This window comes from Gorilla gorilla, chromosome 17 (assembly GCF_029281585.2).
Source record: "Gorilla gorilla gorilla isolate KB3781 chromosome 17, NHGRI_mGorGor1-v2.1_pri, whole genome shotgun sequence".
In the NCBI taxonomy this organism is placed as follows: Eukaryota; Metazoa; Chordata; class Mammalia; order Primates; family Hominidae; genus Gorilla; species Gorilla gorilla.
The window spans coordinates 91,590,816-91,609,197 of record NC_073241.2 but is presented as its reverse complement, the minus strand read 5'-3'; the positions used below and the strand labels follow the sequence as shown (position 1 = coordinate 91,609,197).

At 33.2% G+C, this 18,382-nt stretch overlaps 1 protein-coding gene across 5 annotated transcripts in view; it reads right to left on the bottom strand.

Annotated features, from left to right (window-relative positions):
- RELCH (RAB11 binding and LisH domain, coiled-coil and HEAT repeat containing) overlaps positions 1-18,382 on the bottom strand; it is a 119,920-nt gene that overhangs the window by 25,961 nt on the left and 75,577 nt on the right. For 3 of the 5 annotated variants that reach the window (XM_019014198.4, XM_031003735.3, XM_031003737.3), the window contains 8 exons: positions 16,958-17,114; positions 16,251-16,374; positions 14,355-14,403; positions 12,194-12,273; positions 7,054-7,160; positions 5,670-5,769; positions 1,272-1,354; positions 419-482 (listed from right to left, as the gene is read on the bottom strand). In XM_019014198.4, the coding sequence (XP_018869743.1) occupies positions 419-482; positions 1,272-1,354; positions 5,670-5,769; positions 7,054-7,160; positions 12,194-12,273; positions 14,355-14,403; positions 16,251-16,374; positions 16,958-17,114 (764 nt within the window). Of the gene's footprint in view, positions 1-418; positions 483-685; positions 769-1,271; positions 1,355-5,669; positions 5,770-7,053; positions 7,161-11,629; positions 11,732-12,193; positions 12,274-14,354; positions 14,404-16,250; positions 16,375-16,957; positions 17,115-18,382 lie in introns of all 5 variants that reach the window. The other 2 variants (XM_031003734.3, XM_019014199.4) reach the window with 2 other exon arrangements.

The window sequence follows — 18,382 nt, the reverse complement described above, 5'->3', positions numbered from 1 at the left end:
TACACCTTATTTTGTTGTTGTTCTGTTTTGTTTTGTTTAAGGATTTTAGCAGCCTGAAGCCAGGGTTTTTAGTTTCTGTCTCTAGTGATAAGTAGAAAAGAGGGAAGAGGAAGGGGCTTTACTGGCCCAATCAGAAAGAGAAACTAAGAACCCATGACTATATTCTCTCCCTTGGACATCCCTGAAAGCTTGGCCTATACTTAATGTTCTGACTGAGAGGAAAGACTAGAGATTTCCTTAGGATATGGAAATATACCTTGGTTAGGCTACCATGTTTTCACAGTGAGATCCTCCTCTGGCCTGTAACTAACTAGGGCACAAAATAAAAGGTAAGATGCTCCCTGCAGCCAGCACCAGATACATGTATCATGATCACATCAATATTACACAGACATAAATAAATTTCAATTATTCCTACCTCTCTTTGAATTACTGTTTCCATAATAGTGCCAAAGGCTGGAATTGTGGCAATCCTGACAGAGCTGTTAGAATTAAAACATAAAGAAACTGAAGATTTGAGATGAACAACGAGTATTATTAAAATGTATATTAAAGTAAGTACAAGGTAAATATACTGTATTAGTCTCTAGCAATGACAAATTAAATAAATTTAAAAAAAGCAGACCAAGAAGAATGCTCAAAAAGACAGACAGGATAACTTAAGGTCGCAGTCTGTGAAACTCACAATTCAGGATCACTGGACAAGGTAACAAGGGCCGGAGCAACCCGCTTGTCAACTAACGCTTCACTCATGCCTCGAAGAGTCAGCTGTAAACCAGTCAACATGCAATAAAAAATGGTTTGGTAAACTGGAATAAGAACTGGGTTAGCTGTGACTGAGGATGGGCAGGCAGACTCATTGGCCTTTCTTGGTTTAGTCATCCACACGAGACATTAAAATGTTAGGCCATTGGTTCATGCTACTACACTTACTGGTAACAACCTGTTAGTGAGATTAGGAGAGCATCCCTTCTTGGCTTGAAAGAAACAGTCCATCAGCATATTTTAGGTTCTGGAAGTATTTATTGAGCAGTAATGTTACTAATATATTTTTTCAATACATGGCCTCCAAATTACACTTATGGTGAGGGTTGATTTAAAAAGAACCATGATATATAAAGAATAATATGATAAAGTTTAAAATCAAATAAGCATAATCCAGTGTTATTAATTTAAAGAGATTCTTCAATAAATTTAAGAGCTGATGGTTATTTCTTGACAGGCACATTTTGAAAGGGATGCTGAATATAAAAGGCAGGGATGACACTTACATTTCAGGGTCACTGGAGAGAGTAATGAGAGCAGGAACAACCCTCTGAGCTACCAGAGTTTCATTCACCCCCTTCACCAACAGCTGATTGGTCAGCACAGGGGGTATTCACAGGTGATGCACGGAAAGAGCAAACACAGTGCGCCACGGGAAGAAGGAAGGAACAACCAAGAGAAAGAGAGAAAACACAAAAGCAAAACCAAAATTAGAAGCTAAGCAAATACTGCTGCTAGAGTGCTTTACAAAGGCAGAGAATGCTTAGGAGGAAAATAAAGCTTAAGTAGCCTAGCGTCCATGAAAACAGATTTTGTCACCAGTTCAACAGCAGTTTGTACTTTTGGTCAAAGATTCTAAGCAATTTCAATGTCCATCAAAATGCAACTGAAAAGAATACTTTTTTAGCTTGTTTGACACATATTGTGCTCTATGGTTAAAATTCTCAAAGTAAGGGTGGTATGCTTTCATCATGACCAACAGGGTACAAACTGGGCTGTTTTTAAACCAAACTCACATAAGTAGCAGCCACCACTAAACCACTTATTATTGTGCTATAGCAAGTGTATTTTAAAACCATATAGGACAATTCCTAATCTTTTAAATAATATAGCCTTCTCTTTTGAGGTACAGAGATATACGGCTGCCTATTGGAAAGTATTACACTTGGGAATCAGATCTGGGTTCAGACCTCAGTTCTCCACATATAAGCCATGTGGTGTTAGACACATAGTATTTTCCATAACCTCTTGAAACGCAAGTTTTCTCATCTGAAAATGGTGATATTATTATCTACCTCAAAGGGCTGTTGTGCTATGAATTTGCAAATAACATACCTAAATACTGTGCCTGACAAACAGGCATTCAAGAAATGAGAGTTTAATTATTCTGATTACTGCAAGAATATATGATTTGTAATATGTTTGGAAGAAATGATCTAATTTAAAAAACTTCAGTTAATATCTAAATAGGTCTTTGTTTTAGATTTCTTATAAATTCAAATAAAATGTAAAATAAAAAAGATGAGTAGAACTAGATCTCTATAATCTAATCACAAAACAATTCATTTAGCAACCAATGCTAAATTGCAATACAAGAGAACAATACTGAGCCGTATACATTTTGTTTGATGAATATTACTGAATTTTATGAGTTCAACCGAGAAGGGCAATCCCCTTCTCAATTTCAGAATGTAAGCACATATTAATCCTAAATGCTCACCAATCTGTTTACCTAGTAGCTAGTACTTAGTCCTCACAGAAGATCAAAGATGTCACAGAATTTTTTGTAACAAAAATCTACCATTGTGTGCATATGTGAAGGTATTCCTCCTATATAACATCAGAGAAAGTAACTCACTTTATGTGAAGATTCTTAATTTTGCAATGATTTTTCACCATTTACCAATTGATTCATTTTAGAATCTACTTCAATATTCTGAAATAATTTTTATAAAAAAACAGATAATTAACCAGGAATAAAATGACAAAGAACTTTTAATACCTTAAACATTACAGATATTGGATAGAAAGAAATAGGACAAGGAAGTTCAAATATTGTTAAATACAACTTTCTTCTCTGTATCATTTTATAAGTAAGATTGCTTAGATTTGAATCAGCATCCTGAAATTTCTGCTATCTTGAGTCTGTCAAAAGCATTAAAAAAGAGGTAATGTAGAGGACAAATTAATTTTTCATTGGTGTAGGGTTTTTAAGTTCAATTTCTTTATTAAGCTAGAAAATCACAAAGTACATTTAAGAGCTATCAATTGTTATACACTTTAACACAATATATCATTTGATCTTTTCACTTGATGAAGTAAGTACAAATATCATCAATATTTTAACAGATGAAGAAACTGAGGCTTAGGAAAGTAACTTGTCCAAGTCTAAGTTGCAGGGCCTGCAAAGGAACTCTGTCCCATCTGACTTAAAGTCCATGACCTCTTTGAGTTGTGCTCTAATGTTACATGTTCAATTTCCTTATGATTAAAATATATATGAAGCTCTTTTCTGCATCTTTTGGGAAATTTATTATAACATGATAAATTCCTCTTATAAAATAATTTTATTAATTTGCTACTTCAAAAAGTAATTTATATTCCCTTATTTAACAATGGGAATAATATGATTGATTGGGTTCCCTCTTTTTGTCCTGCTGTCTAAAAATTAACCTCAATTTATTAGTGAATTTCAGTGACCATATCCTATTAGGTTCCTGGTATATGTATGCATTTCTCATTTTCTTCTCATTTCTCATTTTCTTTTCTTTCTGGTCTTACCTTTTAAAAAAAGAATGTGTTTTTTTTTAATGTTTTTATTTTGAATTAACTTTTTTAGGGTAAGCAGGCATAATTCTAAATTATAAAGCATCAGTATCAAAATAAATCTTATGACCCATTATTCTTTTAACACAATTTTGTTCAAATAAGAACCACTGACAAAAAAGGAACTTTAATTTCTCTTACTGATAACTTTTACTGACATGCTCATTGAAATGTATCATTAATGAATTTGAAAAACATTGAAATAGTCTCTCAAACAAGATCCAGAAGTTCATCAACAACCTGAGAGGACACTGAAAACTGCTTAAGCATAGATAGATATAGTTTCCAGACAAGCACTGACAGCAAACAGAGAAACCAAAACCAGACATAAGCCACATATAATAAGGCAGAAAACCAAACAAAACAAGCAAAAAACCTCAAAACAAGTGAAAAGGGAGGATTCATTTTATTTACTTATTTTCATTTATATGGTTTGATTCACCAGTGCACACTCACATTTTAGAGATGAAAGATTTAAGAAAAAGAAATAGCTTTTATGAGCTTAGAATAAAATCATAGGAAGAGAGTATATTAAAGAAATAGCTCTTCATTTAAAAAGATACTTTTTTCTTTTTGGGGAGAGGAGAGACTGATGAATGACTTTTCTTTCATGGTAATGCCCCCTTTTCAGCATATCGAATAATCAAAACGATTTATATCCAGAAGGAACTTGTACTAGACATAAAACCAAATAGTGGCTTTGGCATTCATCATCACAAAAAACCTGATTACGGCTTTTTAAAAGTTGCTTCTGTATGATAACTGAGGGAATAACATGGATGGAGAATTTTCAACTTCCTGATAACAATGGAATTTTCTGGAATTCACAAATCTAATTTATGTATTTGAAAATTTTAGAAAGCATATATTTTAAATATATCAGTACCCCGTCTCCAATTGCAATTTATGTTAAATTGTGGAGAAATTCTGATATTCGGCAAGATTTGAATTACCCAATTCTTTTTATAGAAATAAATGTTTAGGTATTTTAAGAAACACATGAATATTGGGGCAATTTTAGTTTGGATAAGTATATGTTCCCTATTACTATCATATATTTTGTGAAGTAATAGCATGGATGGAAAAAATAATGATAATGACAGTAAACATATAAGCACTTATTATGTTCCAGAGACTGTTTTAAGGGCTTTACAAGCATTAATTAGTTTAATATTAACAAAAATCCTTTGAGACTGATACTTTGAGACAGATACTTTTTGTTATCAACTTTCTTTTGTACATGAGGAAACTAAGGTACAGAGAGGCTCAACCTTGTCCAAGTAATTTACAAAGTCACTAGGTAGCAGAGATGGAAACTGAACCAAGGCAGCCTAGATTTATTGCAAGACTGGAAATCAATAAGAAACAGTAAACCAATTTTAGTGCTCAAATAAAGTTCTAAACCTCAACCTCACTGCTCCCCACCTACACACATACTAGGGCTATGACATAATTTGCTACATGATGGGTACAAAAGATAGTTATTTCAATTTCATACTTAACTTGGGTAGGTAGCAATTTAGTACAATTTAGGTAAATTATCTGGTCTCCTCTCTTTTGCAACTCTATGGGCAGTTAATGTATTGGGATGTTATTCTACATATGTAATGTTAGGGAATAGTGAAGTAGGAGTAACCAATAAAATAAACATTTCCATAATTGCAATAATTGATTTTCTAATGCTACTGATAAATTCAACTATATTTTACAACTTGAAAGATATCCTATGTTGTTTCAGTTTATTTTAGTAGTCATTTACCTCAGTAAATCGAAAAGTATAGTCAGAAAGAGTTATATAAGTTAGAAATTAAAATAAGATTTAAAAGATAGTTTGAGAAATAAAAGTGATAATTGAATAACATTCAAGGAACCAGTAAGGTGAGAAAACATTTTTAAATATGTTAAAGCTAAATTTCTGCCCCATCACACAGTACACAACCAGACACTGTTCAAAGCCATAAAATATATATCAACATAACATGATATGCAAAGCCTTTTTATTAAAAAAAAATTCCCTTCTTCGCAAAAAAAAAAAAAATCATTATAATTGAAACCAACAGAGGCATGTGTTGACATACCTCAAACATTCTAGCAGCAGTACACCTCACAAGTGCTGAAGTATGGACAACACCATACCACAAAACAGTTAATAGTAACTCATGGTAGGCTGGGTTTGCACTAGAAGAAAAAAAAAAAAAAATAGTGTTAAAATTGAGAGCCACAGTCCCTTACTGGTGAACTGAAAAACACGATATTTATAAGGAATATTAATGATAACAATTTGCAGAACATATGGAATTACTTTGGTTACATAGGTTACAACTAAGATTCTCGGCTAGGCGCAGTGGCTCACGCCTGTAATCCCAGCACTTTGAGAGGATAAGATGGGCAGATCACGAGGTCAAGAGATCGAGACCATCCTGGCCAACATGGTGAAACCCTGTCTCTACTAAAAACACAAAAATTAGCTGGGCATGGTGGTGCGCACCTGTAGTTCCAGCTACTCAGGAGGCTGAGGCAGGAGAATTGCTTGAACACAGGAGGCAGAGGTTGCAGTGAGCTGAGATCGCACCACTGCACTCTAGCCTGGTGACAGAGCGAGACTCCGTCTCAAAAAACATACAAACAAACAACTAAGATTCTCCAAAAAAGATGTCACCTTCCTTATACAACCACAATCTTTTTAGCATATTCAGAAATCACACTTGTAACTTCTCTAAGAATTCACAATTGTGACAGATAATTCCACTCTTTTTAATAGCATGCAAGTTAAAATTATGAAGAAACAAATTTCTCCATGAGGAAAAAGGAAAGACCACTGGACTAAGAGTCAAGTGGGTAAATTACAACTTCTGTGGGTCTTGGTTTCTGCATCTATAAAAATTGGGGAAGCAGTACATGTCCTATGTATGTCACATGGTTGTTGTAGAATCAAATAAAATCAACTCAAACCATCTATATGGAAGGGTATGTTGGCTGTGAAGCCTATGCAAATGAAAGGTGGTATTATTAACAAATGCATGAGTGTGTTTTCAGTAAAGACTGAGATAAAATTATTTTAGCAGCCAGATGATGTGATGATGAGCAGAACTAAGCAAATCAAACAGTGAAAACAGGAGCCAAACAAGCTGGCTTTCACTTGGGGCTCCTTTTTCAGTTCTGGGAAACTAAATTTTCTTCAAATCTGTACTTCATTTTATTTCTCCAACTGCTTCAAAGAAAACATATGTCTGCACCCTTTCCCCTACTTTTTAAATTACAATGTATTGATTATAAAATATTAAGAATGAACAAATAAGCAAAACCAAGAAACAAACTAAAATACACAAAAAAACCCTTAAGTTTCAAAACCAAGAGAATTGGTGTGCATGTCAACTCTTTTAGACTTAAAATATGTACTCTATAAATCCAATCTAAAAACTTTATATGCCTTTTAGCAAACTATAAGCTGTTATTTCTTACCCCAATTCCACAAAAGAAGCCTTCAGGCTATCAAGAGGAGCATGAGATAATGAAAGCAGCGTCATTACATCTTCTAAGAATCCAACTAACAGTTTTCGGTCTTCTTCCTACAGAGGAAAAATACTGATACTGAATTTCCAAACAATCAAGTAGAACTAAATACCATATTTACCTATCTATAATTAGAAAATGTTACCAAATAAGGGGAAAATATCCAAATTTGGAAGCTATTTTAATTAAAAGATATTTATTAAGCATATCTATCATCAGAATGGTATGAAGACAGACTATCTTGATACTTTAATTTAGACCTGTGGTCTAATATAGTAGTAGCCACTAGCCACATGTGGCTACTTATATTTAAATTTAAATAAGAAATTATGTAAAGTGAAAGATTCAGTTCCTCAGTCAAACTGGGTACAGTGCAAAGGCTTAATAGACACATGTGGCAAGTGCCTAGCTGATTGGACAACTCAGCTGTAAATTATTTCCGTCACTGTAACAGTTTGGATGGTTGGTCCTGATTTAGAACATTAAGAAGTATAATCTTTTATTAAAATTTACCTTACGAATTTTTGTTCCCATAAATTTTGGCTCTATATAATACAAACTACTAGAATAGTTACCCCGTTGTAGAAAAAATAGTAGAAAATTGATTTCTAAGAAATTATCTTTGCAATATCCTAGTGGTGAAAACTGCACACTTGGTAAAATATAGACTACTGTGTTCTTTTAAGAAACAGATGCACACCTTGATTAAAAAATAATCTGTGTTTTCAAACTTTTTTCAACGAACTATTATTACTTTCATAATCAGAAAATATGTTAGAAAAAGAAAACCTGCTAAATTAAGAGAGTAAAAAAAATAACGTTGTATGTTAAATTAACCTAAATGTATATGGGAAGGGAATCTGATAGTCTGTCAGAAAATAAATACATAATAAAGTCAAGTCGACATTAGGGACACAGAAGGTCAACAGTAAATAGCTTCTGAATGTATCAATAGATCATGAGGAAGACTGGATTACCACCTACCCTTTTTTTTTTTTGCTACATAATCAGGTTAGTTAAGAATGAAGTAGAGATAAGGATTGATAAAAGTAATGGTTAACATGAAAAAAGGATGAATATAACAGTTTTAGGACATGCAGTTTAACTGACAAATCAGCATCAGGACAACGCTGGAATGGTGATTTCACCCATTTTTAGTTGCCTACTATTTCAAATATAAAATAGACATAACTTTGGAAAACAAGCTGGAAATCTGAGAAAAACCTAAATGTTAAATAAGAGCTATAAAATAAGACTTCTAAATAAGTATGAATTCTTTCGATTTTTAAAAATTTACTATAATCTTATTTATCATTTTTGGAATCTCAAAACAAGTAATACTGCTTATGTATTTGATTCAAGATAATTTTTGTTTAATGTAATTTACCCTAACAAAAATTTTTGTTTAGTGAGATAAACATTAACTGCTGGTATGTGCTTTCTAAAATAAGAAACACTGGCAATCTGTGATTGCTACCTCAATATGCTATTTATTTTGTAATAAGCTGAAAAGTTCTTATCTCTTTACAGATAGGAATAACATATTTAGACTTCACAATGACTCAAAAGAAATGCCCCTTATTCATTTATTCAACAGATCCATTCTGAGGGCCTATTATGAGCCAAACCTTGTTCTTGGCATTTAATTATTATGATTTAAAATGTTATTTATGGTCAAAATAAAAATATTAACAAAACTTCAAGAGGGTAAAAAAGAGAGAGAATAAAATACTGACATCGCGCATTATACAAGGACACTTTCCAAAGTTAGAGAATGGTAGGCATACTGTTGTGTCTAGCACTGTTAGGACTTAATATCTTTGATCTCCACAAATTTATGAACAATAGAAACAATTTATTAACATACATGACTTAAAATCTTTTACAAACAGAAAAGTATCCATATCAGGGTAGTATTAGAAACTAGTGTAGAAAAGAAAAATTTAAAAGGATACTGTGCCACTTTAACAGAGCTGTAACTTCTATTGCAAGGTAATATGTGATACTGTATAACTGTATTTTAATACTATAGGATGATTCAAATTTGTCTTGAAAGAAGAGTAAAATAACTGCTACCAAAACAGATATATAGACCAACGGGACAGAACAGAGGCCTCAGAAATAACACCACACATCTACAACCATCTGATCTTTGACAAACCTGACAAAAACAAGAAATGGGGAAAGGATTCCCTATTTAATAAATGGTGCTGGGAAAACTGGCTAGCCATATGTAGAAAGCGGAAACTGGATCACTTCCTTACACCTTATACAAAAATTAAGTCACGATGCATTAAACACTTAAACGTTAGACCTAAAACCATAAAAACCCTAGAAGAAAACCTAGGCAATACCATTCAGGACATAGGCATGGGCAAGGCCTTCATGACTAAAACACCAAAAGCAGTGACAACAAAAGCCAAAATAGACAAATGGGATCTAATTAAACTAAAAAGCTTCTGCACAGCAAAAGAAACTACCATCAGAGTGAACAGGCAACCTACAGAATGGGAGAAAATTTTTGCAATCTACTCATCTGACAAAAGGCTATTATCCAGAATCTACAAAGAACTCAAACAAATTTACAAGAAAAAACCAACCCCATCAAAAAGTGTGTGAAGCATATGAACAGACACTTCTCAAAAGAAGACATTTATGCAGCCAACAGACACATGAAAAATGCTCATCATCACTGGTCATCAGAGAAATGCAAATCAAAACCACAATGAGATACCATCTCACACCAGTTAGAATGGCAATCATTAAAAAAGTCAAGAAAAAACAGGTGCTAGAGAGGATGTGGAGAAATAGGAACACTTTTACAACTGTTGGTGGGACTGTAAACTAGCTCAACCATTGTGGAAGACAGTGTTGCAATTCCTCAAGGATCTAGAACTAGAAATACCATTTGACCCAACGATCCCATTAGTGGGTATATACCCAAAGGATTATAAATCATACTACTATAAAGACACATGCACATGTATGTTTATTGCGGCACTATTCACAATAGCAAAGACTTGGAACCAACCCAAATGTCCATCAATGATAGATTGGATTAAGAAAATGTGGCACACATACACCATGGATGCAGCTGGAAACCATCATTCTGAGCAAACTATCACAAGGACAGAAAACCAAACACCACGTGTTCTCACTCATAGGTGGGAATTGAACAATGAGAACACTTGGACACAAGGCGGGGAACATCACACCCCGAGGCCTGTTGTGGGGTGGGGGGCAGGGGGAGGAACAGCTTTAGGAGAAATACCTAATGTAAATGACAAGTTAATGGGTGCAGCAAACCAACATGGCACATGTATACCGATGTAACGAACTTGAACGTTGTGCACATGTACCCTAGAACTTAAAGTATAATAATAAAAATAAAAAAAAGAAAGAAGAGTACAATAAATATGAATTGCTGTACTTTGAATTTAAAGAGCAAAATAAATAAGTTAGTAGTGGGTAAAAATTCAGGAAACCATTGGAAAAGGTGTTTCTTCTTCATTCTTACATTCTAACTTCTAAAAGTGCTTTATCCCGAGTCAGTATTTCCACCTTACCGGTGGGACTGCCTCATACTTAAAAATTACTACTATGCTTTGAGACACATCATATGTTATTTACTTAAAACAATGTTAAGTAGAGTGTGGCAGCCTGTTACATTGGTGGCCACTACAGAACCACACCTCCTGGTTCACACCCTGGCTTACTTCCCTACTTTTGCTTGAATCTGAGCTGTGCCTGTGACTTATTTAGCAAGGGACTGCAGTAGAAACCATGTTGTGCTAATTCCAGGCCTAAGCCTTAGCCTAGCAGATTCTGCCTTTTCATTCTTGGGAGGCGTTAGCCACTATGTGATAAGTCTGGCTCTGCTGCTTCAGAAGCCATGCGGAGACAGAGAGAGGTCCTGAGACTTATGTAGAGACCTCTTCAGCTAACCCACTTACTGCAGCAACAGAAGTGACCGCCAGCAAAAACAGCAGAAGAGGAGAAAGCTGAGTGAGGCCCAGATTGCAGAATCATGAGCAAATGAAACAGTTATAATAGACCATTATGTTTTGGGGTAGTTTGTTATGCAGTAACAATTAAGAAAAATAAAGTACAGGTTAAGCATCCCTAATCTGAAAATCCAGAATGCTCTAAAATTTGAAACTTTGTGAGTACCAAACTGATACTGTGTGTGAAAGCCTGTCATCATTTGCTGTGGCTGTTGTTCAACAGATGATACAGGTATTCTGGTGATGCTACTGTGCTTTGTTACCCTGAGCACATTATTTTTTCGCTGTATTGATGATATGTCATATTTTCTTATTGTTAAGTACTTACATGTGAAAAAGTATAAGAAAATGATTGCTTATTGGTAGCATATAAATGCAAAGTCAGGAATGATGATCGTGATGCCAACCAACCAGATTGTCCACACAGGTGGCTGAGACAGCAACTCCTTTGCTTTCTGATGGTTCAATGTACACAAACTGTTTCATGCACAAAATTATTTAAAATATTGTATAAAAATTACCTTCAGGCTATGTGTATAATGTGTATATGAAACACATTTTGTGTTTAGACTTGGGTCCCATTCCCAAGATATCTCATTATGTATATGCAAATACTCCTTTATCTGAAAAAAAAAATCCAAAATCTGAAAACACTTTCATCCTAAGCATTTGAGATAAGGGATACTTAACCTGCATTATTAAAAAGTACTTAGCTAAAAATGATGATAAGGTATAGTGTTCTACAGTGCTTTGTAGCTTAGTTCACCTAACGTATGTGTTCTGCTCATCATTTATTTATGAAAAACTTATCATGGAACACAAAGAAACTCTGCTAAGTAAGTACAATCTAACACTTCTAACAAAATATCAAAAAGCTCATAATCTCTAAATTTATTTGTTCAACTGAGGTTTTACTCAGGCCCTTATTATTCAAATATGCTATCCATTATAAATTATTTATTGAATAAAATAAGTAAATTGTTTTTCTTTATTGGTAGCAATGTCACTTACATTAAGAAGACACAATACTAGGCATTTTTCTAAATGGAAAGCCTTTTACTAGAGAGTAAGAATTTTTCCCTTACCTGAATGTAACATGTAAGGACTCCTGTTGCATAAATGGGGACTGTAGCTTTAGTGAGGACCCCATTTCCTGCTGAGGAATCTAAAATTATTAAAATAATTTAAAAAAACATAAGTATATTTTAAGTGTAAAGAAAAAAATCATAATGCGATTATATTTAAAATTACAACTGTTTACTAGGTTACAAGTAAGTATTATCATTACTTTGGAAAACATATGTTTATTGGTGGTTGTAAAATACAACTTAGTGTTTCCTGAAGAGCCACTAGCATAAACATTTCTGATAAATGGCAAAGAATTTTAGTAACCCAAATGAGATGGTATACTCTTGATTTCCATAATTGGAAATCAGAACTTTCTTCTTGAAAGTCTTCTAAGCGTCCCTATAGGCAGGTTGTCCAAAATTTTTATGCTTTCAATTTGCAGTTTACTAAAATGTAAACGCACTCACCTAAAAGCACATAGATATACGTTATTTGATCTATTTCTAGATATGAGGTAGTTTTCAGTACTAGCCTGATTTCCTGAGCCCCTCCTGCATCCTCAGTAGGGTTTTCAGCCAGACAGAGCCCTGATTATTTTCATGGAGGGGGAAGGAATCATGCTAAGTAAAGCAGAGAAAAAGGGGAAAGTATGCAACCATAGTTCTGTGCCCTGTAACTGCTTTGTAAGAGATTTTCTTATACACCCTCTGTGGACAATTTCAAAAGAAAAGTTGTGAGAGGACAATTATTATTCACAGCACCAACAGCTTTTATTTACTGATCATGAGGCACTGTTTTAAGTGCTTTAGTTTGCTGTTATATTCCCAAGAATAGTTTTTTACTATACTTATTTTTTATATGGCTTTAAATTATTTTCTGAGGGTACTACATAAAGAAATTGAGTTGAAAAGATTTATTTAACTAACTGCCCTGAAGAAATTTTGCAAAAAAGACAGTTCCATTTTCACATTAATTAGTATTTGAGGTTTGTTTATTCTCTTGGTGAGAGTACCTTTTTTGGGGAGGGAGTGTGGATGTTAATGTTAGAACATAAGCTTAAAGTATATTCATAGATATGGACTATATATACAGGGGTTAATAATCACTTCCTATTTATTTCAACAGCTAAACATTCATGGCTAACTAATAATTCCAAAAGCTGTCAGTTTTTAAAATATTTACCTTTTTTCTTCACTAATTTATCACAAGAATTAATAATAAACATATATTACCAACAATTTAGGCATTACAAAATCAATCCTTTAAAAAGACATTAAAAATAAACATTGGGAGTTATTTGTCCACCGCCCCCACACCCCAAATCTCTTCAATGTCTTCAGGCTTAAAAGAATTAATTTATTCATTTTCCGACTACTTCTGAGGACTGCCAAAAATGGTGTTTTCTAGACCATTCAACTCAAACCACTAAGGTGTGTGTGTATACATATATATATATATATATATATATATATGTATACACACACACACACACATACATATATACCTAGACTATATATATATTCTATATATATACAGATATATATTCAAAATCAACCAAATTAAAAATGGGGGTGGGGGTGCTACACATGTTCCACAGTTTATTCCTAGAAACTAGAAAAATACATAGGGACACAAGATCCATACATAAACAAGTCCTTAGGCCAACGGTACCATAACTAGACTCGTTAAAGTAGATGAGTGAAAACTATCAATGAAGTAGCTGGAGCTACCCATTCAAGTCTGTAGTTTCTCTCATGTTTCATTTTGAAAACATATATGCTTATATACCGTTCTTTTCCACTATGTTTAATTTTTAAAAGTATTATAGAACTAATTACGAATTACATGCAGCTTATTTTATAATTGTCAGTCTCTTGAATATACTACTTCAGACCTCTAAAGGTTGAGTACCCAGGTTGTAAAGCTCAGCCTTATATCAATTTGGTTACAATGAAGGTATATATTTACAATCAGATTGACAGGGATTAATCTCACTGCCACTAATGGGAAGGATACTAGATGTGACACAGTTATAAAACCAAGAACTCCATAATATAAATTTTCCTTTTCAATTGTAGTTGCTAGTTCCTTTATACAATTTACATATATGGAGAATATAGTATTTTTCCTGCATAAAGAAATGCAATTGTTTTTAAAAGTAATAATGAACAAACTCACCAATGTTTTCTTCAGATAGTCTTAAAATCTCCTGGAACTGAGGTTTTACCTAAGCAACCCAAAGAGAAGATTCAAAAAGTCTCAGGTTCAATGGGCAAATTGATTAAATGAAATGTTTACTACTGTTACTACTACTATTTATTTATTTATTTAGCTTTATAGATGACTAAGTTAAGTGGTCAGAAATGTAATAATTCTTAATCATGAGGCTTAGGATAGAAGAGTCAAATTAATGAAAATAAAAACTTTAAGGATAAATTTTTGAAAAAATCAACTCAAGTCAACAAGTGAATGGCCTCTGGTTTCTTTTATTAAATTAAAATAATTTCCAATATGATTTTAAGTGGTTGAAATTACTGCCTTCTAAAACTGAACTTGGTTATAGAAGGATTATTTAGGTAGATATTACATGGTTAGAATTATAGAAAAAAGCATTTGCCTGTATTTTGAAAAAACAAAAAGGAAATTCCAGTCACTTCAGGTGTTTAGTAAGTAACATATTCATCCTGTGATATTTATGTTCATCTTTTATTACAACTTTTCAAATTGAAATATGAAATACATAATTTAACTTTAATATGTTAAGTTAGAACAGAGGTTTGTTTAAATTTTTTATTATTAAAGTTATCACAGATTTCAGGCCACTGAAGACAACCACTTACTGTTAAGTACATAAGTAGATTCCTACTTGCTTTTCTAAAAAAAAAAATAGCTACTTGTTTTGGAGATATCAAACAATTTTTGCCAATATTGATAACAGGAAAATCAAATTATATTTGTTTAACAACTGAATGCTAGTGAAAAATACAAAATAATTTTAATTTTGTTTTTCCTACAATAACATCAAGGTCTGGTTTTTGCCCTCCTCTCTGTAGGTGAGGCACATTAATTTATATATTTAGCTTAAACTGAGAGAAAGGCCAATGTTAAAAGGTTCATGTACTGAATCGCGCTTAGAGAATTAAAAGACACTGAAGCAAATTCTTCATTTCACACATGAAAAGACTAAGCCCACATAATTTAACTTAAATAGTAAAGATCATAAACATTAGTCAACAGATAATAGGACCATAACCCAAGCCTTCTGAATTTTGTCCAGTTCCTTATAGCATACTATTTACTTTAAATGTTTCAACTATAGATTTAATAGTAAAGAGCTACACTAAATTAAATTTAATAATTAAAATGCTTACCTTTTAAATGTGTTTATTAACATTTGATTATAGAAACTACACCTTTTTATGCTTTTATTAGCTCTCTAAAGTACTTGCTTAACAAAATGTTACAAAGACAAATGGATTAATAGGATTAATGAATATATTAGGATCTAATGACATTCCAATGTTAATATTTGAAACTACAAAATAACCTGGATAGGCAAATGTGACAAATGATACTTTTGGTAATGACTGAAACATGTAGAATTTATCTCCAGTGTCCATGCTATTCTAAGAGGTGGCATCTTCGCAGCAAGTTTTATATATAAGTTGCTGTGGTTCCATAATCTCTTGAGGTTTTTACCAAAGTGTGCTGAGCAAACAGCTGCTTCCTGAACCTGTGATAGACAGTAAGTACCAGCAGCACATTCAAAGGATTGTGGTTGAGTTCCCTAGCTGACACTTCCTATATTGAAAATCTTTGAGGATATCTACAATGAGTAAAGCTTATATCCAAGTCTGGATATGAACTAAGCTTAGGCTAAATCATCTTCGAAAATCAGTAAAGATAAGAATATTACCAACTAGAACTTTTTTTTACTATCATAGTATTCTAGGATATTAAAGAAGCGAATTAGATAAAAGAATGGTTCATGCTTTTATTTACCCTGTTACAGTGTTAACACATTACATTTCTATGTCTTTTTCATATAAGAAAACATGGAATACAAGTTTTTACCTTAGTGTTTGTAAAAATTTTGCCAAATGTCCGGCAAAGGCGCCAGAAAAATCTGGAGAATTCATGGACACAGGCAGTTGAAGTAACATTAATTTTGCCAACTATTTCTATAAGTTGTGGCAACCTGAATATGAAAGGAAAGAAAAATAGGCAGGGGATACATATAAATTACTGTTTCCTTGCCAATTTCTGAAACAATGCAAATCTAATAACCTCTTCTATTTCGTTCTTTGAAAGGAAAGGCATTGTCTGGGACCCTCTGAATAGGTTGTAAGATTACATTATACTGTGTAGACTTAAAAAAGTAAATTTTAACTGTTTGCCAGAAAATACATGAAACCTTAATGGTAGAATTCCGAGTACAGAGTTAATGTGACTCAAATCTATGGATCTGATGCTTCGCACAAGAGCTTGGCTTTACATGGCATCATTTTAGCCTCAAAAATGAGAAGTCTAGATGTAGTTTAAAATCCATCACCACGATTGGACAAACAAGACGGCAGATAGATCATTTGGATAAAATACAGCAGCATCTTCTTCTCAGATAAATTACATATCCAGTGGTGTGAATCCTCTGTGTCCTAAAGGTGTTTACCAAAAATGATGCCGAGTTACATTTTAAAAGTTTTGTTATATTTTGTTCTTAGGGCCAAGGCTAAATATAAGAGTTATCATCCATTCAAATTAATATGGAGGTGGTAACTTACAATTGATTGACAACCCACAGTAAACTCTCCCAGCCTGTTGTACCCTCCTGTTCTAGCTGGTAGTCATAAAGTTGTAGCAGCACTGCCAATTGCTCACGACTTCCGATAATAGTGGACACATCTTGAAGAGGCGACATAGGCCGAGGAAACCTAGTCACTACACATAAAAGAAGCAAAATAAATCATACGGAAATTGGCATTTTGGGAACTTAGATATTCTGTTGAAAGGAAAATAAGGTCCTTTCTCCTCATATTTAATTACTTTCTTATTGTAAATTTTAAATATAAAATTGAAATACACTAAGTCATTTTTAGGAAAATCAAGAAATTCTTGTGATATGAGAACAAATCCAACAAATCTCAAAAGATTTTATTCCCACAGTCAGAATGTAAGCTCTATGAGCAGAAATTTTTATCTATTTTATTCATGATTGTGTCCTAAGTGTCTAAAACAATGCCTGACATAAATATTTGTTCATGTTGTGTAATAAATTGGTACTAAAAATATTTGTGTGGGTTACCATTTTTATGAGAAAACAAATCTTCATTCATAACAAATTATAACCCAAATTTTATGTGTGTGTATATATAAATGGACATATAGACATATGGATATACCCTAAATAAGGATATAATAAATCCTTATTTATAATAAATACATTATAACCTAAATGAAGGTATAGTAACATTAACATTTATAGCTACTGTTAAAAGTCAGAAAGTTAAACTAAGTCAACAAGAATGAAAAATAAAGGACAATCACAAGAGAAGGTCACATAAATGTTAGAAGGGAATCCCATAAGTATTAGAAGGATATGTTCAGGATGGTACTGTTCTATCTAATCTCCAGCATATGCTTGGCAATAGATGACATTTAAGAATCATTTGTTAAATAAATGAGAGAATGATAACAAGTATTATGAGTTGAACTGCCCCCCGCCCAAATTTTTATGTTTAAGTCCTAACCTATAGTATCTCAGAATGGGATCTTATTTGGAAATAGGGTTGCTGTAGATGTAGTTAGACAAGATGAAATCATACTGAAGTAGTCGCTTATCCAACACAACTGATGTCCTTATAAAAAGGGAAAATCTGGACACAGAAACAAGCACACAGAAAGTGTGCCACGTGAAGATAAAGGCAAAGTTTGGGGTGATGCATCTAAAAGCCAAGAAACACTAAAGATTGCCAGCAAACCACCAGAAGCCAGGGGAGAGCCCACAACAGCCTTTACCTCTCAGTTTTCCTAAGGAGCCTACCCTGCCAACACCTTGATCTCAGACTTCCAAAATTCAGAAGTGTGAGATAACAAATTTCTGTTGTTTAAGCCACTCAGTTGGTGGTCCTTTGTTAAGGCAGCCATAGTAAACGAATACAGAAAGCTAAAAAGAAAAAGGGAATTAGAAAGACAGGAAAATCCCTAGG